The sequence below is a fragment of the Trachemys scripta genome, chromosome 7, assembly GCF_013100865.1.
Source record: "Trachemys scripta elegans isolate TJP31775 chromosome 7, CAS_Tse_1.0, whole genome shotgun sequence".
Classification (NCBI taxonomy): Eukaryota; Metazoa; Chordata; order Testudines; family Emydidae; genus Trachemys; species Trachemys scripta.
Window position 1 is genome coordinate 104286062 of NC_048304.1, and position 24542 is coordinate 104310603.

The 24542-nt window shown below is 45.8% G+C and overlaps 1 protein-coding gene across 1 annotated transcript in view; it reads left to right on the forward strand.

The window, feature by feature from the left end:
* The first annotated feature begins 21243 nt into the window (after window positions 1-21243).
* The window catches only part of ADAM12 (ADAM metallopeptidase domain 12), a 308866-nt gene continuing 305567 nt past the window's right edge, over window positions 21244-24542 (forward strand). The window contains exon 1 of the mRNA XM_034775646.1: window positions 21244-21501. Within this exon, the coding sequence (XP_034631537.1) occupies window positions 21384-21501 (118 nt within the window). The 5' untranslated portion in view covers window positions 21244-21383. The remainder of the gene's footprint in view (window positions 21502-24542) is intronic.

Here is a 24542-nt window from a genome sequence, read left to right on the forward strand (position 1 = left end):
GCAGCCATGCCGTGAGATGGAGAGCTGCCAGGTTGGGGTGGAGGAGGTGGCCTTGATCCTGTAAGAGCAGATCTGGGAGGAGTGGTAACCACCACAGCGGAGCTACCGCCAGGCTCATGAGGGTCCTGTACCAGTACTGTGTAGGCCATGCCAGGGCAATCAGGAGGATCTGAGCCTTGTCCAACTTTATCTTTTCCAGGACCCTGCTGATTAGAGGGAACGAGGGAAAGGAATAGAGGAGCCTTCCTGACCAGGACAGGAGAAAGGCATCGGAGATAGCGCCCCTCCCCAGGAGCCCCCTGGAGCAGAACCGGGGGCAACGCCGGTTCTGTCAAGACGTGAACAGGTCCACCTGGGGAGTTTCCCACCTTCGGAAGAGCCGGTGGGCCACTTCCAGGTGGAGGGACCACTCGTGTTGCGAGGAAAAGTCCCTGCTTAGGCGATCTGCCCTCTCGTTCCGGTTGCCCGGTAAGTGGAAGGCCTTCAGGTGGATATTGTGGGCTATACAGAAGTCCCCCGCCTTGCCTGTTGATATAGAACATGGAGGCCATGTTGTCTGTGAGGACTTTGACTACCTTACCCTCCAGGCATGAGCAGAAGGCCATACATGCCAGCCGCACCACCCTGATTTCTTTGACATTTATATGTAGGGTCAGATCTTGAGCCGACCACAGGCCTTGGGTCTGAACACTCTCCATGTGGGCTCCCCAACCCAGGTCCGATGCATCAGACACCAGCTCCAATGATGGGGCCTTGTCTCTGAACGGGACCCCTTGGAGTATGTTGCTTGGGGTGGACCACCACCTCAGGGAGGTGATCACCAAGTCTGGCACCGTGAGGACCTTGTCCATCCCGTCTGTGGCCTGGAAGAAATTCGAGGCCAGCCAGAGCTGGAGGGCCTCATCCTGAATCTGGCATGATGGACCACGTACGTGCACACTGACATATGGCCCAAGAGCTGCAGGCAAACCCTGGCTGTTGTAACCAGGAACCTCGTGACCGAGTCGATGAGACCCTTCAGGGTCTCGAACCTGTCTGGTGGGAGAGAGGCCCTGGCCAACATTGTGTCCAGGTGCGCCCCAATAAACTCGATGCGTTGGACCGGGACTAATGTGGACTTGGTATTGTTTACCAGCAGGCCCAAGGCAGTGCACATGGACAGGAGGAGCGCCACGTGATCCCTCACCTGCAACCGGGAGGTGCCCTTGATAAGCCAATCGTCTAGATAAGGAAATATCTGGACCCCCCGCCATCTGAGGGAGGCCGCTACCACCGACATGCATTTTGTAAACATCCTGGGGGCAGTGGACAGTCCAAACGGGAGGACCATAAATTGGTAATGATTGTGTCCCACCACAAACTGGAGGAAGTGCCTGTGCCCCTCGAATATGTGGATGTGGAAGTACGTGTCCTGTAGATCGAGGGCAGCGTACCAGTCCCAGGGATCCAGGGAGGGGATGATGGAGGCCAGGGAGACCATGCGGAATTTGAGCTTCACCATATGCTTGTTTAGGCCCCACAGGTCCAGTATGGGTCTGAGCCCCCCTTTGGTCTTCGGGATAAGGAGATAATGGGAGTAGTACTCCTTGCCTGTGAACTCCTCGGGCACCACCTCTATCACTCCTAGTTCCAGGAACTGCCCCACCTCCTGCTCAAGCAGAGCTTCAGGAGAGGAGTCCCTCAGGAGGGACAGGGGCAGGGGGTGGTTGGGTGGGGAGGAGGTAAACTGGAGGGTATAACCCTGGGAGATGGTGTTGAGGACCCATCAGTCTGAGGTGATCCGTGACCATTCCGGGAGGAAAGCACACAACCGGTTGGAGAAGGGAAGCTTTATTGGGGTTGGATCCCTGACGAGGACTGGTGGGATGCCCCCAAGCATCCCGTCAAAACCACCTTTTCCCCGCGTGCTTGCCCTTAGAGGGTCCAGGCTGGGGGTCAGGTCGAGACTGCCTATGAGGGCGTCTCTTATAGTCCTGCTGCTTTTTATGAGCGGCCTCATACTTCAGGAGGGCGGCCAGGGTAAAAGTCTGATGTGGCTTAAATTTAGGTTTTGCCGGGACATATAGGCCCCGTGTCTGGAGGGTTGCGCAGGAGTCCTTCATGCCATGCAGGCTTGTATCTGTTTCCTCTGCAAACAGGGCTTTCCCATCAAACGGGAGGTCCTGCATGGAAGATTGCGCCTCGCTGGACAGCCCAGAGAGTAAGAACCATGACGCCTGTCTCATGGACACCACTGAGGCCATAGATCGCACGGCCATGTCCGCAGCATCTGAGGCAGCCTGTAGGGAAGCTAGAGCTGTTGTTGCCCCTTCCTCCACGAGCGCCCTGAACTACTTCTTATCACGCTCCTGGAGGGAGTCCTCAAATTTGGGCAGGGAGCCCCACAGATTGAATTCGTATCAGCCCTGGAGAGCCTGATGGTTCGACACTCATAATTGGAAGCTCAAAGACGAATAAATTTTTCTCCCGAAAGAGTCCAGTCTCCGAGAGTCTTTGTTCTTTGCGGTCGGGGCTGGCTGACCTTGTCGTTCCCTGTGGTTGACCGACTCGACCACCAGGGAGTTGGGCGCTGGGTGGGTATATAGGTATGCATGCCCCTTAGTGGGTACGAAGTACTTTCGCTCAGCCTTTTTTGATATAGGGGCCAACGAGGCCGGTGTTTGCCACAGGGCATTCGAAATCTTAGCCACCCCTTCATGGAGTGGAAAGGCCACCCTACTGGGTGCCGATGTGGACAGCACGTTAAACAGGGAGTCCGCAGGCTCTTCCGTCTCCTCTGCCTGGAGGTGGAGGCTTGCTGCCACCCTCTTTAAGAAGTCTTGGTGAGCCCTAAAGTCCTCCTGTGGGATGCGGGGACAGGGGGAGCAGGACCGCAATCGCCTCCTCCAGGTGGAGCAAAGAGGCCGGCACTGGAGGATCCACCACCTGGTCAGACTCTGGACACGGTGCCGAGGATGTGCGTCCCACCGACTCCTTCGTCGGGGGTCTGGAGATGGATGCCGACGGAGCCTCTGAAGCTCCGGCCATGAAGCGAGCTCCCATCGGAGGCTGCGTCGGAGGCCACGGTGCCCACTGGGCCAGCTACGACGCTCGGTGCCACTGCACTTGCTGTGTCCGTGGCACTGGCAGGGCCGGCGGGCCAGGTTGGCTGGTTTGGCTCGTCGAAAGGTGGCTATGAGCGGAGACCTGGCTGGCGTAGGATCCGCTGCTATCTCTTGACCGAGAGGAGCGGTGGTGCAATGATCTGTGATGGTCATGGGGCCGCGATCTTGATGCTCTGTGAACGCCCTCGACGGGCGGACCCCCAACGGCAAGATGCCGGTGACCGATGGCCGGGCTGTGATGTCTCAGTGGAGACTCGGAGCGGGAGTCCGAGCAGGAACGGCGTCGATGACCCTGCCGTGACCGACTGCAGTACCTTTTCCATGATGAGGACCGACGACAATGTCCGCCGCAGTCCCGTCAATATCCGCCCTCTGAGGAGGACCGGTGCCATGAGTCCCGGCCGGCCGGAACCCAGCCCGACAGTCTAGTTGGCATTGGGGGAGATCCATGTGGACTCTGCCCCGAGCGGACACTGGGCAGTGATCGGCGTCGGGAACGTTCCCTCGACTGAGACCGGTACCGAGCCGGGGGCAACTGCAGAGAAGGAGGAAGGAGCTGCAAAGAGAAAGGAACAGATAGGTGGGTCAAAACCCATGATTCTCCTGGCCAAAACATAGCCATTTGGATTTTTTCTAAACTCAGTCTTGTATCAGGTTGATGGACAAAGCAATCACAAAATTTTTGCCTTCTGCAAACCAGTCTTCCCTCATCAGTATAATAGAGGGACTGGTCTGAGAGAGTATAGAGTTATACAAAGCAACAAACAATTTTCCAGAATACTGTGACAAATCTGATGAGACAGAATTTACCCAGTAACCCATATGTCATGGCTGCTGTGCTGAAAAGAGAGACCATCAATTATTATAACAGATTTGATTAAGAAAATGGCAGTACAGTTGCAAATAATGGGAATTTAGAGAAGCATATAAGTATTTCATTGAGGCAGCTTATAGGCTTTGAGAGACAAACGATTTATGGAGATAAATATACAGATGTGTAGCAGGATATTAAAACAGAAGACAGTATAAATGTTTTGAAACAAATCTGTTGCTTTTTCACAGGAGGCTGGAAGAGGAAGGGAAGTGACATTTCAAAGATTTTAATTCTGTACATAATGAAACTGAGAGCTATACTTGAAAGATCAGCAGTGCTTTAAAATGTTAAAGGCCAGTATTTGGAGATGCGCAGGTGGAACAGGGCAACAGAGACAGTGTGAGAACTTGATGGGGAAATGGCTCCAAGGTTCCAGGCTTACGCTGCTGGTAGCTAAGCTTGTGAGAATGATAAAATACCCAACTCCTTAGAGAAAAAGTGACACTGTGACAGGGAAGGAGTACAAATCTTTTGATACCTCTGTCAAGGGATTTTGGAGTTACAATATACCCTCTCCCAGGAGTGCTCCTAACAAGAGGCACTACTAAACTGGGGCTTTTTACATGGCTGGGTGGGAGAGGGGAGTCAAATCCCCAGAGGGCTTTTCAGTCCTCTCAAGGAGGAATTTTCAGCAGGGAAGTGATTAGGTGCAGCTGAAACTAGTTAGGTTCAGAATTGTATTAAGAGACTGGGCTGCTGTAACAGAGAAGAGAAAGGAATTGCTGTTTAGGGGTTAGGGCAGGGAATTTTAGAGGTAAAAGTGCTGGCTTGTTTATGTCTGTGTTTTTTTATGAGTGGGGGTTTATGCGACAAGAAAAGGATGTGGTTAGAGACTTTGTGAGATTTGGATTTGTGTTTTAATTATATAAGAAATTGGGGGTGTCTTTTTGTTTTGGTTTTAAATAGCTTTAAAGTCCCAGTGAGGTGCGTTTATTTGTTTGCTTTTGTTAGAATATAGTTTCCTGCAAATTCTTCAGTTTCTCAGACTCTGGTTTTGTTCCATTCAGCTATAACAATTCTAACATATCTTCCCTGTTAGGAAACATACACAGCTTCATCAGAACTGCTTTAAGAAATTTAGCTTATTGTGTTGCCTCATAACTAAAGGTGAGTTGTTATTGTCTAAAAAGATACCTCAAAAAAGAGGCAAGAAGTATCAAGCGCAACAACTTTTTGGGGGGGATGGAGAATGAGATATTTATAAGAGCTACACCTCATGTCCTGGCTGTTTCTGATTTGAAATTATGCTTGGTAGCAACTTATAAGTGCTGTTTAATGAAAGGTGTTTATTCTTTCAGAGTAAGCCTTAGCTTTGAGACAGGCTGCTGCTAAAAGATTAAAATTGCTGCATCTCATTTTGTTATAAATGCATAAATAACTTCAGGATGGCTCTGTTTTATTTATATGTGAATATAATTTTACAGTTCTTTATGATTTTAATAAGAAACTATGGCCTGGCACATTTCCCCTCGGAAACCGAGAATGCTGTTATCTCCTAAAAAATAATAATAATAATCGGGTGTTTTTTTTGTTTGTTTGTTTTTTTAAATACTTAACAGTCAAGTCACACTAATGTTGAGGACATATAATGTCTAGTAGTGAATGTGAATTTGGCACAATAGATTCATTAGAGACTATAAGAAAATATCAATCATATAGGATCTCTTGGGAGTAGCAAGGCTTTTTACAATAACTACAAACACATGCATAATTCATAGATCATAAGGCAAGAAGGGATCATTGAGATGCTCCAATGTAACCACCTCTGTAACATTGGCTTTAGGAGTTCCTTCTATTAATTCCTGTTATACCTATAGCATATCTTTTAGAAAAACATCCATTTGTGATTTACTTAATTCAAACCCCTGCTATACATGTCTGAAAAGGAAATATAGTTGCCCGTGGAGTGAAATGCATTTGTGTTCATGTCCCTTTAATTATCAACTTCAAGTTTTTGAAATTCCCGGACTACAAAAATCTAGTTTGATTGAGCACCCTTTAAACAATGTCTGAATTTTCCTAAATTCCTGAGAAAAATTGTTAATTTTTTTGTTGTTGCTACCTTGATTATAAATGTTTGCAGCATTGGAGAAACTGAACAATGCCCCAATTGTTACATGAACTTCATGCAGGCAGTCCCCTGCGTTCACACAACCCTGTTGAAGCTAAAGGGCATTTATGTGGGCACAGGGGGCTGCTTGTGCAGAGATCGTGGCAGGATCAAAACCGGACTACCAAGGGGATCAGTAAAAATTAAACCAAGTGCTGTCAATAAACAGAGACAATATTTGCTTCCTCCAGTTCCAGTATTCACAGCTGTTACTTGTAAACGCAGAAAATTTAAAAATTTTACACAGAAATATGACTTTCAATGTGATGTCCTTTTACGATAGGCAGCGAAGAATGTTGTAACCAATGTGGGGAAAGTGCAAGAAGAATTGGGGCATAGGTTCAATCAAGGCTTGGATAATGAAAGTCTACTCTGTGTTCTACTAGTGAAAATCCAACCAACTTCACTGACAAGTGAGCCCAGAGAGAGAGTTTTCTACTGAAATCAGTGTCATAAGGTGAGCATTCTATTTGTACATGTGATAAATGGGGGGGTGAGTAGTTCCCTTTTATGGACACCCAGCCAGCAAGTTAGCTATAAAATCCCTGTTAGTAGCTGTTCTCTATTTGCTTTACCTGTAAAGGGTTAAAACAGTCCACAGGTAAAGGAAGGGAGTGGACACCTGACCAAAAGAGCCAATGGAAAGGCTAGAACTTTTTAAAATTGGGGGAGGGACTTTCCCTTTGTGTCTGTTGTGGCTCTCTGGAGAAGAGCGGGACAGGGCAGCAGTTATGCTGTGAGAAGCTGAATGCCAGGTATGAAAATCATCAGAATCATACCTAGAATTGCTTTTTTGGAACCCAGATACGTAAGTAGATCAGAAAAGGTGTAGAAAGACGTGATTAGGTTTATTTCTTATAGCTTGTGGATTCCTCTGTGCTAACCCCAGATGCTTTTGTTGCTTGTAACCTTGAAGCTAAACCCCCAGAAAACTCTTTTAGGTACTTACATTTTGGAATTGCTCTTTTAAAAAAACTAGCAATAGCCTGAGTTTTCAGATGTATTTTCTTTTTTTTTTTGTTTTTAATAAAGTTTATCTTTTTTAAGAACAGGATTTGGATTTTTGTGTCTTATGAGGTTTATGCACATGTTTTTTTAGGTAGCTGGTGGCAGCAGCTGATTTCTTTTTCTTTCTCCACTCTTCCCCGGAGAGGGGGCGAAAGGGCTTGAGGGTACCCCACAAGAAGGAATTCTCAAGTGTGCCTTCCGGGGTTCCAAGGGATTTTGCATTTTGGGTGGTGGCAGCATCTAACCATCCAAGGTCAGAGAGAAGCTGTGACCTTGGGAGTTTAATATCTGCCTGCAGTGGACAGTATGAATTTTTAGAATCCTTGTGGGCCCCCACCTTCTGCACTCGAAGTCGCAGAGTGGGGAATCCACCTTGACATGGTGACAGAGAAGTGGGATCATTTTGAACCAGAAGCACAGACCTCAGAAAAATGTGTCCTTTTAAAATCCTTTTTGGCTGATTGAAAACCAGGGGGTTTTTCTTTTTCCTTTTTTCACAGGCACGCAAAGGGTTCAGCCTGCAAAGCCAGGGAATCGAACAAGCAGTTTATTTTTTTCCTCTAGCTTTGTGGCAACGAAGTAGTTAGGCTAGAGTAGGGCAGCTTGTACTTGAGGTTGAGGTTGGGCACCGAAATCCCAAAGCCGCACGCCACGAAGAAGACAGACCCAGATCAAGCCCCGACATCCAGCTCCATATCAGAAATGCAGGGAGGGGATGGGGGACCAGGAACTTCCCAGGAGGGAAGGGTCAGCCGTCCCCAACCTGAGATCCAGGTGCCAAGATGGAGGGGTGCCCTCAACCCAGACTGAGTTCTGACCACGGAAGACAGGAATTTCGTCACACAGATGATGTGCTTGGAAGCGGAGTTGAAAAGAGAGGCAAAGTGCTTGGAAATGAAGCACTCTGAAGCAGAATTAGAGCTGAAGCACTTAAAGCTGGAAAGGGCTAAGCTGGGTCCACCAGGCAACACTAACAGTCCTTCTCCAGGTACCGCTCCCCATTCCAAGAAATTCTCCACATACAAGGTAGACGATGATACAGAGGCCTTCTTAGAAAATTTTGAAAGGGCTTGCCTTGGGTACAACACCCCTACAGACCAGTATATGGTGGAGCTGAGGCCACAACTCAGTGGACTCTTAGCAGAGGTGGCAGCTGAAATGCCTAAAGACCACATGAACAAATACAAACTTTTTAAACAAAAGGCCAGAATTAAAATGGGGTTAACACCCGAGCATGCCCGTCGGTGGTTCAGAGCCCTAAGGTGGAAACCAGACGTGGCATTTTCCCAACATGCCTACCACGTTGTAAAAAATTGTGATGCCTGGATATCAGGAGCAAGTGTTAAATCTCTGGAAGATCTGTCTCTCCTAATACAAATGGAGCAGTTCTTAGAAGGGTGTTCCTGAGGAAGTAGAAAGGTACATCCTAAATGGGAAGCCTAAAACTGTAATTGAGGCGGGGGAGATTGGCACCAAATGGGCGGAAGTGGTGGAGAAGAAGAAAGCTAATAGCAGTTCATGCAGATACCAGAAGGGGCAACCTGAGACAACACCCCACCATTGGGGTCAGCCCAAAGCCCCACCTTGCAAGGAGGAGCCCTCCACACAGCCAGGGAGACCCCAGATGCCCTCTTATCCCACCACCCCACTCTCCACCCACCCACCCTGCCCCAGCCAGTTGGGTGATGCTTTAAATGTGATGAGCTGGGGCATGTGAAGGCCAACTGCCCCAAGAGTACCAGCTGACTGCAACTCATCACCCTGGAGTCCCACCGAGAGCCTTCAGGCCCAGATGCCTTGCAAATACCACTAGAGAGAAGGGAAACTGTAAGTGTGGATGGGAGGAAGATTACTGCATGGAAAGGCACTAGAGCACAGGTGTCAGCTGTCCACCAATCCCTGGTGGACCCCAAAATCATCAACCCAGAGGCCCAAGTGATGATGCAACCCTTTAAGGTCAACTCTTTTAACTTGCCTACAGCAAAGTTGCCTGTCCTGTCAAAGGGCTGGTCAGGAATATGGACTTTTGCAGTCTCTAATGACTTTCCCATTCCCATGCTGCTGGGAGAAGACTTAGCCAACCATGTGACGCTAACAAAAAGGGTGGGGATGGTCACCTGCAGCCAGGCTAAACAGGCCTCCACACTTAACTCCATTCCTGAGCCTCCTACAGGGACCCAGCCAGAGGTGGTGAAACCAGACCCCAGACCAAAATCTATGGCAGCAGTTGAAGATCCAGCCAGGCTGGGACCCAGCCAGAACTAGCCCAAGGATTGGAACTGGTGGAGCAGTCAGCACCAGAGCCCGTGCTTGCAACCCCACCAGAGTCTGGGGAGCCAGCACCAAAGGGTGCCACAGAGCCTGCACATGCAGGGCAGCTACACCGGTGCAAGAAGCTCAACCGAAGCCTGAAATACAACCCAGTGCACCAGCAGAGCGTGGCTCACAGTCGACGGAGACATCCCCATCACCTGCATCGCTTCTGGTGGGACCAAATCCACAATCCAGTGAGGAACTAATGTCTCCAGCATCAAGGGAGCAGTTCTAGGCAGAGCAGGAAGCAGATAAAAGCCTCAAGGGAGCTTGGACGGCGGCACGGAGCAACCCACCACCTCTCAGCTCTTCCAGTAGATCCCGGTTTGTTGTAGAAAGTGGACTTTTATACAAGGAAAACCTTTCTGGTGGGCACAAGAAGGACTGGCATCCTCGGAGACAGTTGGTAGTTACAATTAAGTATAAGGAAAAGCTCTTGAGTTTAGCCCATGATCAACCTAGTGGCCATGCTGGGGTGAACAGGACCAAAGACCGTTTGAGGAAGTAATTTCACTGGGAGGGAAAGGTAGTAACATCCTTGCCCAGGTCCGGTCTTGTGAGGTGTGCCAGAGGGTGGGAAAGCCCCAAGACCAGGTCAAGGCCCCTCTCCAGGCACTCCCCATAATTGAGATTCCATTTCAGTGTGTAGCTGTGGATATTCTGGGTCCTTTCCCTAAGACACCCAGAGGAAAGTTCATGGATTTTTCCACCCAGTGGCTGGAAGCAGTAGCTCTAAGCAACATCAGGGCTAAGTGTGAGCCAGGCATTGGCAGACATTTTTGCCAAGGTAGGCTGGCCCTCAGACATCCTTACAGATTTGGGAACTAACTTTCTGGTAGGGACCAAGAAATGTCCTTGGGAAGCTCATGGGGTAAACCACTTTGTTGCCACCGCTTACCACCATCAAACAAATGGCCTAGTGGAGAAGTTTAATGGGACTTTGGGGGTCATGATATGCAAATTCGTGAATAAGCACTCCAATGATTGGGACCTAATGTTGCAGCAGTTGCTTTTTGCCTACAGGGCTGAACCACATCCCAGTTTGGGGTTTTCACCCTTTGAACTCACTCATGGACACGAAGTTAAGGGGCCGTTACAGTTGGTGAAGCAGCAGTGGGAGGGGGTTACATCTTCTCTAGGAACGTTTTGGACTTTGTAACCAACCTGCAAACCACCCTCAAAGACTCTCCAGCCCTTGCTCGAGAGAACCTACAGGATGCTCAACAAGAGCAAAAGGCCTGGTACGATAAACATGCCAGAGAGCATGAGTAGGTGACCAAGTCATGGTCCTAAAAGCACTCCAGACCAATAAGATGGAAGCATTGTGGGAGGGGCCATTTAAAGTCCAAGAGTGCCTGGGAGCTGTTAAATACCTCATAGCATTCCCAGCCCCTACCCTAAAACCTAAAGTATACCATGTTAGTTCCCTAAAGCCATTTTATTCCTGATAAATCAAGATTCTCCAGTTTACAGCCCAGGAGAGAGATGACGCTGAGAGGCCTGAAGGAGTCTACTATGAAGGAAAAAGCACTGGTGACATAGAAGAGGTGAGCCTTTCCATAACCCTTCGGCGTAAGCAGCGACAGCAAATCCAGGAGCTGTGCACCAGCTTCGTGCCAATGTTTTCAGCAACCCCAGGATGGACAGAACGGCCTTACCACTCCATTGACACAGTTGATGCTCACCCAATTAGAGCCCAACCCTACCGGATGGCTCCTCAAGCCAAAACTGCAATAGAAAGGGAGATCAAGGACATGTTACAGATGGGTGTAATCTGCCCCTCTGAGAATGCATGGACCTCTCCAGTGGTTCTGGTTCCCAAATCAGATGGGGAAATCCGCTTTTGTGTAGACTACCATAAGCTAAATGATGTAACTCACCCAGAAGACTATCCAATGCCACGTACAGATGAGCTGTTGGAGAAACTGAGATGTGCCCAGTTCATCTCCACCTTAGACTTAACTAAGGGGTACTGGCAAGTGCCCTAGATGATCCAGCCAAGGAAAGGTCATTCTTTGTCACCCATGTAGGACTGTATGAATTTAATGCGCTCCCTTTAGGACTGCAAAATGCAGCTGCCACCTTCCAGAGACTGGTAGATAACCTTCTGACTGGATTTGGGAAATTTGCAGTTGCCTACCTTGACGATGTGGCTATATTCTCAGATTCAGGGCCAGAACACCTGGAATGCCTCCAAGCTGTCTTCCAGTGCATAAGGGAGGCAGGATTAACTGTTAAGGCCAAAAAATATCAAATAGGCCTAAACAGGGTAGCGTACCTTGGACACCAGGTGGGTCAAGGAACTATCAACCCCCTACAGGCTAAAGTAAATGCTATCAAAAATTGGCCTGTTCCTAAGTCAAAGAAGCAAGTCCAATCCTTCTTTGGCTTACCCAGGTATTACCAATGATTTGTACCACACTACAGCCAAATTGCCACCCCACTAACACACCTAATCAGGAAAAAACAGCCAAATGCAGTTCAGTGGACTGAGAAGTGTCAGAAAGCCTTTAATCAGCTTAAGGCAACCCTTATGTCTGACCCTGTACTAAGGGCCCCGACTTTGACCAACCGTTCACTTGGACGCATCTGTGGTTATGATGTGGTGTGGGAGCAGTTTTAATGCAGGAAGGAACAGATCAACAATTCCATCCTGTCATGTTTCTCAGCAAAAAAACTTTCTGAGAGGGAAAGCCCCTGGTCAGTCTCAGAAAAGGAATGTTACGCCATTGTGTATGCTCTGGAGAATCAGTCTTGACAATATATAGCAGCATTATTCAGGGAAACATAATTTCCTTTTATTTATGTATAAACATTGTGTGATGAGGCATATAGGGGTTATCAAGTCTACTTAAGTACAGGGACATGTCCTGTTTCTAATAGTCTTTTTCAGATACTACAAACCCACCTCCACACTCCTTTTCACACTATTTCTACAACAATATGACACTTACCACTGTACTTGCATTCTACACACTGCAAAACAATCTGACAGTTCCCGGATTCCATAGGGAGCCAATGAAGAGAGGGAGAAGTGATCTTTCATTGGCTTTTGTTCTGAACTGAGTCAAGCTTTATAGGAAGGACAAGCATTTCATTCCAAAATAAAGAGAATCTTAATTGTCAATCCTGGAGGCCATGAATACACAGATGCCTGTGGCACAGTCAAAATGTGAGAAGAGCAGATGTGGACATCTTGCGAAACATAGATGGGCAGTGGTATTTTTTTGTCCCTTGGGCTGTTATGGGTATCTAGAAGAAGCTGAGGATCTAGGAGAACAGAGTCTATGTATGATCCTTAATGATCTGAGAGCATCCTCAGTTGAAGACAATGTTATGACCTTGGGCTAGTCACATCTCTCCCTGTGTGTCCTTTTTGCCCCATCTGTAAACTAAGGATGATGATACTGACTATCTTTTGTGAAGTGGTTTGAAATCTATGAATGAAAAAACAAGAGTTAGGTATTATTATGGAGGTGCTATCTCCCCACCAGAAACCTTTGTCTTTTTGGAATTGAGGTTCAGTCAGCTGCCCTTCTTCGAGTTGCTGATCTCAGCCAGACACTTGAACAGCTGGGAAATGGTTTCTATTTCCATCTGATGTGAAGGGGATGTAGTACTGGGCTGGGTACCACTATATATTGCTGTCAATGTTTCACAATCTTCCTTAGTGGCTTTGCAGAGATGTTGAGCAGAATGTGGGAGAGGATGATGAGTTAGTGCTATCGTGACTCTCTGGGTGTAGCCTTAGAGGAATGATTGACGCTATCTCAGCACAATTGTGCTAACTCTTGCCATATATCTGTGAGGAGATGGACAGATTCCACAGGTGGCCGTATCCAATTCTGTGGAGAGGTCGACCAACATAACTCCATGCATAATAATACCTAGCTCTGACAGTGCTTTTCATCAGCAGATCACAAAGCACTCTACAAAGGAAGCAAATATCGTCCCAATTCTAGAGTCCTCCTCCATTGTCTACTGGAAAAACGTCAGCAATGGTGTGGTTTGGAATAGTTGAGAAGGGTGTGACTTAACAACTGCAGTGGTGGAGGAGAGATCTAGGGTGAGAGTGTCAGCTTGCGTGAATCTTTTCTTTTTCTAATTCTGAATTCTGTCTGCATCAGTTTTTCTTCCTTGTGACCCTGGAAAGGTCATTTTAAACCCCCTCTCTCACTCTCCTCATCTGTCAAATGGGCATAATACTTGTCTACGGCACAGATGTTGTGAGGCTTGATCTAGTCATATATTATAGTGCTTTCCATCTAAGGATATCACAGCACTTAATGAGTATAACATATTTCTATATACATTCCTTACTAAGTCTAGGGGCTTCTTCTCCAGACTCAGCACCCCCTTTCCCCCCTGTCTTTGATGCTAACTAATTTCTCCTCAATATCCTCTCTTCATTTAGCTTCCAGGAGTTTGTCTTTTGGTTATCCTCATCTTTTGTTGATGACTCTTTCTCTGCCTCCCTCCTCTCTAGTCTCCCAGGCATCTGTCCTTGTGCATTCCTTCCTGTAGGCCATGCTTGTCTTTGGGTGACTTCTGCCACACTTAGCAGCTTTCTGCTGCCTACTCTCAAATCTACCTTTTTGCTTCTAACCATACAAACATGTTGCACTTATTATAAAATAATACATGCAAACTTTTGGATAACCAAGCATTTCGATTAGCTTGGATTCTGGTAATCAAAGTTGACCTATACTGACATGTGAACAAAATTTCAGACCAAGTGTCCCTTGGACATGCCTGTCTGGTACAGATAGGTTGTCTAAACCTGTGAATGACAGCGTGTGGTGGTCTTGTGGCTTGAATGTAATACTCGTTGTTGTTACAAGCATCTCTTAACCTCTCAGATTCCTGCTGTTACAGCTGATGTGCTGGTTATTTTTCCACTGTGCCTTATTTTCAACTACTGGTACATTAATCAGTCCTAGTGCCACTGCACACCTTCCTTGGGCAAAGTTTTCATTCAATCACCCTAAGTTCTCTTTCATAAAGGGATCAGGCCCAAGCCAAGGAACAGGGACTAATGCCACAAACAAATTCTCTTTCACAGGTTTAACATTGCACTCAGAAATATTTTAGTAAATTTTTTTTTTAAATAAACACAGTCCTCTGAAAGCAGAGGATGCTAAAGCGCTGACAATTTTCATTTGATACAGTAATAGGCAGTTCTATGCAATAGAGTAAGAGGTGGTTGGGAAGCTGGAGGACAAAGCACACTTTTCTGGCCACAGTGCATTAATGGCAATAAGTAATGATACTTAACACTTATACAGGATTTAGCCTTTTTGAAGTACTGTATGGATGTTAACTAATGAACTCTCTCAAAATCCTGTGAGGAAGTATTCTTCTCCAATTTACAGATTGTGGAGATTGAGGTCAGGCAGTGAGGTGATTTACCCAATCATAGAAGATTAGGGTTGGACAAGACCTCAGGAGGTAATCTAGTCCAACCCCCCGCACAAAGCAGGACCAATACCAACTAAATCATCCCAGCCAGGGCTTTGTCAATCCAGGCCTTAAAATCTCTAAGATGGAGATTCCACCACCTCTTTAGGTAACCCATTCCAGTGCTTCACCACCCTCCTAGTGAAAGAGTTTTTCCTAATATCCAACCTAGACCTTCCCCACTGCAACTTGAGACCATTGCTCCTTGTTCTGTCATCTGCCACCACTGAGAACATCTAAGCTCCATCCTCTTTGGAACCCCCCTTCAGACAGTTGAAGGCTGCTATCAAATCCCCCCCTCACTCTTCTCTTCTGCAGCCTAAACAAGCCCAGTTCCCTCAGCCTCTCCTCAAAGTCATGTGCCCCAGCCCCCTGATCATTTTCGTTGTCCTCTGCTGGACTGTCTCCAATTTGTCCACATCCTTTCTGTAGTGGGGGGCCCAAAACTGGACGCAGTACTCCAGATGTGGCATCACCAGTGCAGACTAGAGGGGAATAATCACTTCCCTCAATCTGCTGGCAATGATCCTACTAATGCAGCTCAATATGCCATTAGTCTTGGCAATAAGGGCACACTGCTGACTCATATCCAGCTTCTTGTCCACTAATCCCCAGGTCCTTTTCTGCAGAACTGCTGCTTAGCCAATTGGTCCCAGCCTGTAGCAGTGCATGGGATTCTTCTCTCTTAATTGCAGGAATCTGCACTTGTCCTTGTTGAACCTCGTCAGATTTCTTTGGGCCCAATCCTCCAATTTGTCTAGGTCATTCTGGATTCTATCCCTACCCTTCAGCATATCTACCTCTCCCGCCAGCTTAGTATTTTCCACAAACTTACTGGGGGTGTAATCCATCCCATCATCTAGATAATTAATAAAAATGTTGAAGAAAACTGGCCCCAGGACTGACCCCTGGGGCACTCCCGCTTGATACCGGCTGCCAACTAGACATCGAGCTGTTGACCACTACCAATTGAGCTCGACAATCTAGCTAGCTTTCTATCCACCTTATAGTCCATTCATCTAATCCATACTCTTTTAACCTGCTGGCAAGAATACCTTGGGAGACTGTATCAAAAGCTTTGCTAAAGTCAAGATATATCCTGTCCACCGCTTTCCCCATATCCATAGAGCCAGTTATCTCATCATAGAAGGGTATCAGGTTGGTCAGGCATAACTTGCCCTTGGTGAATCCATGTTGACTATTCCTGATCACCTTCCTCTCCTCCAAGTGCTTCAAAATGGTTTCCTTGAGGACCTGCTCCATGATTTTTCCAAATCAGAGCCAAGATTGCCTCTCAGAAGCATTTGACCCTTAAGCCTTCACTGTTGTTTTTTTGTTTTGTTTTCTAGATCACAGTGCCTCTCAGGTGAATCAGAATGTCACATAGTCTAGAAGATTCCATCCAAGCATGTCAATATTATACCAGCAAGACAGGGCAGCTACCTGAGGCTTGACGCCAAATGAGACTGAATTGTCACTTCAGTTGTGAGTTAGTGATTGTGTTAATGTGGGTTAATGTCATGTTACCACACTCCAAGCAGACCAGCTACCTATCTTCTGTCTCCTCTTCTCCCATCTCACAGCACAAGAGAAGTAGTGGCCCAACTGTCAGGAGGAAAAAATCAAGGGGCTGAACGAGCAGCAGTTGCCTGAAGAGCTGCTACTGTCACAGGATGTCATGTGCCACAGACAGAAGGAGGTGTGGGTCCCAAATATAAGAAGTATTGGAAGCACTAGAGAAGGGGTCGGCAACCTTTCAGAAGTGGTGTGCCGAGTCTTCATTTATTCGCTTTAATTTAAGGTTTTGCGTGCCAGTAATACATTTTAACATTTTTAGAAGGCCTCTTTCTATAAGTCTAGAATATATAACTAAACTATTGTATGTAAAGTAAGGTTTTTAAAATGTTTAAGAAGCGTCATTTAAAATTAAATTAAAATGCAGAGCCTGTTCCCCCCCCTTCCGCCCCGCCCCCCGCGGACCAGTAGCAGGACCCAGGCAGTGGGAGTGCCCCTGAAAATCAGCTTGCGTGCCGCAGGTTGCCTACTCCTGCACTAGAGTAAGTAAAGGTACTTTATGGGAAGCAAGGGGGGCAAAAATGGGTGAGGGCAAGGGGAAGGGTGAGAGAGTAAAATCAGGGTGAGAGGACAAAACATGACTGATAAAGGACACAAAAAAGAAAAAACACTGACACCTTTAAATGGATAAGATTTTTAAAAATTTAAAAAAATGACTAGACAGGTATTTGCCTATATGGAAAAATCTGCTGGATCAGGGCCTACCTGTCCAGTTTTGGGCCCCACACTACGAGAAGGATGTGGAAAAATTGGAAAGAGTCCAGCGGAGGGCAACAAAAATGATTAGGGGGCTGGAGCACATGACTTATGAGGAGAGGCTGAGGGAACTGGGATTGTTTAATCTGCAGAAGAGAAGAATGAGGGGGGATTTGATAGCTGCTTTCAACTACCTGAAAGGGTGTTCCAAAGAGGATGGATCTAGACTGTTTTCAGTGGTTACAGATGACAGAACAAGGAGTAATGGTCTCAAGTTGCAGTTGGGGAGGCTTAGGTGGGATATTAGGAAAAACTTTTTCACTAGGAGGGAGGTGAAGCACTGGAATGGATTACCTAGGGAGGTGGTGGAATCTCCTTCCTTAGAGGTTTTTAAGGTCAGGCTTGACAAAGCCCTGGCTGGGATGATTTTGTTGGGAATTGGTCCTACTTTGAGCAGGGGGTTGGACTAGATGACCTCCTGAGGTCCCTTCCAACCCTGATATTCTGATACCTTTGAAATATCCAGGGGGCCTGGCAACAGCAGTTTGATTTGCTCTTGCTCACCCATTCATTCATCTAAGGTAGATAAGTGGAGTTTCATAAAATTTATTGCAAGTGGGTTTTTTAGTATGAGTCCTTAAGAAATCAAGGAGTACTTATGGCACTTTAGAGACTAACAAATTTATTTGGGCATAATCTTTCGTGGGCTAAAACCCACTTTGAAACCTAAGAAATCAAGATTTGTTTTATTTTCTGTAGTCAGTAATGAGTTTGTTTTTAATGAATGAGAGTTTTGTTCTACATCTTTAGCTAAAATTGTATGTCCCGCTTTTGAAAGTTTGCTGCTGTCCTCCAGCCTGAGATGGTTAACAATGCACTCTGGATTCCTTTGTGATAAAAACTCTGTTAATAGATTCACTTTAAACCCCATGAAAATAAACTGAATTATATATTCCAAGTAGTAGGACAGGAATGATAGTATTCTCAGTTCCTCACTTGTGTGCTTGGGAGGGGGGGAAAAATCCACAGGTTTTTCCCCTCCCTGCAGACTTGGTGAATAAACAAAAAATAGGGCAATTGGGGAATACTTAATTAAATACAAATCACAACACTGAAATGCATTGCCAGCAGTCTACATGAGCATAAAGAGGAGCTGTATAAAAGCATTTGTTGCTTTTTAATTTTTTACCCTATGTTTTAAGAAAATAGACCTTCAAAGGACAGAAAAGCTACAGCCTCTCCTGACTTCGTTGGGTGTTACCCAAGGCCACTACTGAAGAATCTTCTGGCTTTTTGGACACAAAGGGGTTATTGTTTTTAACCTTCATTTTGAAGGTATTGGGATACATACAATAAATCATCCCTTAAAAAAAAATCAGTGACACCATTGACTAGATTTTAAAATTAAAATGTTGAAATTATCTGGGACAATAAAAATGAGCATTGGCAACTTTACACTTAACTGTTCTAAAAAACAGATCCATGGGATCAGGAATAATCATAGCATAAATCAATCTAAAGTTATACTGGAAAATCATAACACGCGCCTGAGAACTATAGTTGTGCGTAGGCGGGGTAGAGAATGAGTTCTTTCCATTCAGAAGTTTTCTTTGTTTTTAGGATAATTTTTCTCCCAATTACTGTTTCATTTAAACACCCCTACATGAATCATTCTACATTAGAGATGACCTGCATTTTGGATAGCAGCTTCCAGACAAAATCTGGCTATTTTGGATTGTGATAACTTGCAAATTCAGAAAATTGTTTTGCTCTTATTGGTTTTCTTTGTGTTGTACAGTACACAAAAATGAAAGACCCTGCCCAAAGCAGTTTATCTAGCTGTATAACTTGGAATAAGGTATCCATTAAAGACATAAGTTTTAGATGCATTTAAAATGTATCAGGATTTCACCTGCACAAAAGAGAGAAATGGACAAAATTAAATCATATTAACATTTGGTGAAATTTTATCAGAAACCTATCCTTGCTCACCTCTCAAACACTCTCCTTGTCTGTGTGTCCTTCACAAAGCTCAGTTCATCAAATTTTCTAGTGGGGGTGAGAAATGCAAATCAAAACTCTGAGAAAAGAGAGAAAGAGTTCTGTGCATGTTTTGACACCTTTTGGTGGAGGTGGGGGAATATCTTAAGTCTGAGGAGAGGTAGGAGGCTAAAAGGACTTGTCCTATCCCATTCCAGGTCAGACTGTACAAATCTTTCAAACCCATATGTGATCTGAAGATACCCTTCATGGTGTAACTACTGTCTTTAAACCCACTAGAAGAGTGGTTCTCAACCAGGAGTGCAGAGACCCCTGGGGGGGGGGAGGGGGCTGTGAGCAGGTTTCAGGGCGTCTGCAAAGCATGGCTGACATTAGACTCACCAGGGCCCAGGGCAGAAAGCCAAAGCTGCGGTGTGCGGGACTGCAGTCCGCAGCCCTGAGCCCCACCACCTGGGGCTGAAGCTGAAGCCTGAGCAACTTAGCTTTGCAGTGCTCCCTGTGGCGTGGGGTCCCAGGCAATTGCCCCGCTTGCTACCTCCTAACACAGGCCCTGGCTTTTATATGTGGAAAAACAGTTGTTATAGCACAGGGGGCCTTGGACTTTTTATAGTGTGTGGAGGGGGTGGGGGATGGGAGGGGACTCCTAGGGTGACCAGATAGCAAGTGTGAAAAATCAGGATGGGGGGGGGGGTAATAGGAGCCTATGTAAGAAAAAGCCCCAAATATCAGGACTGTTCCTATAAAATCGTGACATCTGGTCACTCTAGCCGGCCTCCAAAAGCAAAAGGTTGAGGACCCTGCACTAGAACAGTCACTATTACACATTCAAATTTGCATAGCTCTGTGGGGTTTGTGAGTGTGGTTTTGTCTTTGTTTTTTGTTGGCAAAGGCCCAAACTTAGGCCCTAATCCTGAAAATTGTTCCATGCAAGAAGAATCTTGAGTGGAAAAAATTGCAGAATTAGGGCCTGACACATATGAGTTACTTTATGCTAGGGTGACCAGACTGCAAGTGTGAAAAATCGGGACAAGGGATGGGGGGTAATAGGAGCCTATATAAGAAAAAGACCCAAAAATCGGGACTGTCCCTATAAAATCGGGACATCTGGTCACCCTACTTTATGCCTATGAGTATTCTCCCTGATTTCAATAGAACTATGTGTGGCAGCTTTGTGTTCCCAGGATCGGGGCCTTTCTTTCTCCCTTCCTTGGGAGAAGCCCTGAGACACATCAATCGCTGCATTTATATGTATTTCGGTGGCGGGCTAGGGGTTTGATGGCATAAACTACTGTCTGGGTTGTTTTTTTTGTTTGTTTGTTTCCCAGACAACTGTTGACAATGCGAATGAGGAAGATATCTTTTTAAAAAACAACCTATTTTGTTCGTTAAACTTTTAAACACTGTAAAGTAACAGCCCCAGGAATCAGAAATAACCTACAATAATATGAAACCAATAAAGAATTTCTCTGTTCTTATTACAGGTTCAAGTTGTTTTTCAGACATCACCCTGTGTGTAACAGAAATCACTAGAACAAAACTATACAACCCTCCGCGAGCGGGGAGGAGAAGCTTCATCCCTTATCACTAGAGGGGGAGACTTCTAACACATATACCAGTCACTCCAGCAAAAGAGGGGGGGGTCTTTAAAGCCAACCTTAAAATCAATCCCACAGGAGGGAGTCTCCTTCCAACTGAAGGAGACTTGGCAGGTCTGAGAATGGGGATGATGTGTCGTTTCAGGAACATACCACCGTGCCTGAGTAACCTCTTCTCAACAGAGTAACTGTTACCGTGTGCACAGCGGGAGAGGCGGGCCGTAGGACCCCGCGGAGACGCCGTGAGGGGAGGCAGGAGGACAATAATTTGTTCCATTGTAATGAGAACGGTAAATGTTGGCAAGGGGCAGATTTCCCAGGCAGGCCTGCCTTCTTTCACCAACGATCTTTAGTGCCTCCTGCTAGCCAACACGGACAGTCTGCTCATTTATTGCAACGGTCAACAGATAGTTCTTGCCAAAAAAAAAAAAAAAAAGCCAAACCCCAAACAACTTTTTTTTTTTTTTAAATAAAAGCAAAGCCCAGCTCATCAGCAGTCCATGCAGGAGCAGGAGGGGTTTGGGAGTTAACTGCATGCAGGAAATCTCTCACATCCTGCGTCCCAGCTCGCTCCTCTCTGTAACTGTATATGATGGTGCTATTCTCCAGACCTAGCTGATGAAAGTTTGTCTCTTTCAGTCTGGGCTAAGATGTCAAAGCGTCTCCATGCAGAGCAGCGGCGCTTCCCTCCTCCTCACCCCCCAGCCCAGCTATTCATGCTGCTGCTCAGCCTAAACTGGCTCTTTATAGCATCATCCAGGGCTCAAGGTAAGTTGACGATGCTTTTATATACAGACACACACACACACACACACATTTCCAGGGCACAAGCCAGCAGATGATATGGCCAAGTTTGGACCCCTTCACCCGCGCCGACGCGGTTAGAAAGAAGCAGAGTCTCCCTTGGCATTTCCCCACCACCCCGGGGCTTCTGCATATTTGCATTTCTCCCCCCCCCCCCAAAAAAAGTCCCCCTCCTCTGGTGGCTGCTTTGCAAACGTTGCAACCCTCCTCTTCCAGTTACCATCCCGTCCCGTCTGCTCTGCAAATCCAGCTCCTCTCTGAGAGCAACAGCCGCACCGCGTTCCCCTGCCTCCCCAGCTCCTCTTTTGCTCTGGTTGTGCCGCTGTGTTTGCGTGTAAGGGGGAGTGGGAGTGAAAGCATTCACGCTGCGTCGGCTGTTCATTGCAGCCCAGAGAGCCGGGCTGGAGGATTGCTGCCTGCTTAGCTGCAGCGCCAGCGCTCCAGCCGCCAAGTACCCGAGCTTGCATTAGCTCTCATGCCCCTTCCCTCCCCCGAGGCAATGTGGCAGGCGATTCTCGTTACTGATGCGGAGGAGCCCGGGACGGAGGGATACACGCCATGCAAAAGTTGATCTAATAGGTTACTAAGTTCTGTCTTTGCTTCCAAGTTTTGCCTTGACAAACTCTAGCCGCACACTGCACACATCAGACCTTCTAGTCTCCCCTATTTGGGGATGAAGGAGTGTGGGAGACCTTTTTCTAAAGTCTCTCTCTCTTTTTTTGTTCGGAATGAAGGATTTTGCTATGTGTTCCAGTTACACTCGCGATTGCTTTGAAATCTCACCTCATTTAAATTGTCCTAGCAACTTGAAACGCAGACCTGCATAAATAGCTCAAGGACTAAAAAGTATTCACACCATAGCCTTTCTTTTGTGTCCTGTTCCAGTATGTAGGGAATCTTCAACTGTCCCCCCCCCCCCAACCTGTTGCTATGGGCTATTCACCTGGTTCATGTTTATTTTACCATAAACACTCGCATATGTTCAGTTGAGGATTTTCAAGCACTTTACTGAAAATTTAGCCTTACAACACATCAGTGAATTTGGTAAGAATTATTTAGGGAAGGGCAAGCAATTTATAATAAGTAATATATTCAAAACACTTTGCTTCTGTGTTTATGAATTTTCTGCCAATAAATGGGGGGAAATGGATTTATCATTCAAAATTATGTGTGAATTCAGCTATTAATCCTAAATCTGTAGACTCAGTGGAGGACAGTTCCACATGAATATTTGAAAGTGGATATTTGTACTTTGCTGGTTAGTTTCCTGGGTCATGTGGTATTGTCTCTAGTCTCTGAGTGGATAATTTCTGTAAGCAACCACCAACAGTAAGAATTTTGAATTGCATGTTGGTGTAGAATTTGAAATCTGAACTGTTAGTCAGATGTGAGTCATAATCCACTTTAGATGAGTATTTGGGCAATTCGGGCTTAACATTTTTCCTCATTAGTGAAAGCTTTATTTTCTATCTAGAATATTCATGCTAAGGGAACACAGAATTTATTTAAATATTTGAATAAATATTTGCTTAAAATGTTTAACAGTATTTGCTTAGCTCTGTTATGCCAGTTTCTCAGAAATATTTGGAGTCATCTTGTCCCCAGTTCACTCAGCAAGTTAGTGACAGGGTCAGGAATCAAACACAGAGGTCTGACTCTGTCCCCTGCTTTAACTAGAGCTGACATTGCATAATTTATGAGAGAGAGAGAGTTGTTAAATTGCATAAATATATTGTATAGCAATGAAAGAAGTACCTGTTCCTACAGACCTGTTTGCATGTGTCTACTATTCCAATTTGAAATTTAGCTTTTGTTTAGACCCTAAATTTATGCATAGCAGATTTATGCTGGGCTGTGGCTTTGATTTTGCTAGGAAAATTAACGGTATGGTAACTAACATGGGTTAACCCATGTTAACTAACGTGATAAGAAAACATTCCTTTATCAACATGTTAGTTAACAAGGGTTAACCCGTGTTAGTTAACAAACCATTATCATTTTCCTAGTGAAGACAGAGCCATAGTCCTACCACAAATAGAGCTTCATGATTCACTTGATTTGAGAACACGCATATTCTATGTAATTGTGTATGAGTGAACTGGGGTCATTTAGTCAGCTGATATCCCCAGATAGTGAGCTAGGAAGACATCAATTGGTCACAGTCAACTGGTAGCATACAAACCCATCAGATGTGAGAACTAATCCTTGTCTTCAATAGAACTGTGTGTGGGCCCAGGGGACAACGATGCATATGAGCTTGTGGGATCATGGCATGTCTAGTGCTTCTTCAACTACTTGTGATGCATCTGGGCTGAAAACTTGCTGTGCAGGGTTCATAATATAACCTGCTTGATTTTGGTATTTTGAAGAAGGAAAGATTTATACATCTGAGATATTAAACCCTATATAATGGGTTTCTGTGCTTGTATAGTAGTACTTCACATGGACAGTTTATGAGAGTTTAAGTGCCTAAATATTTATAGAATGAATGTTAATGGCTCTGAGAGTTTAAGATCATGGACGAATAGCCGTAAACTATAACTTCTCTTAAGGGGCAACCATCTGTCAAGAGCCACTTATTGGATTTGGCTCTTTCCTTGTGTCTTCTCATTTCTAATCCTAAACCTTCTAAGTTAATAACTATTAGTTCTTACAATTCCCAGTCTCCTGCCTTTCTTACAGTTGCCATTGAACGTGTCCTTCTCCCATCTTTCCCCCACAATCACATCTTATCACATATTCTCTTCTCTTTCAAATCTTGTCATCTTCTTTGTTGATACCATTGGATGAAATTTACCCTTTGTGTTGGTCCTTAGTATAGGAATGGATTTCATCCTTAGTAAACCTGCAAAATTAAACACTTACTTTATTGTCATATTGCTCCCTCTGGAGTCTTTTTGGAGTCCATAGAAAAAATCCCTTTGATTGAACCCTACTTGATTCCCATGTAACCCTCAGAGCTCTTTTTAGTGTCATCTTGAAACTGTTGCTGAGGTTGAGGGGGA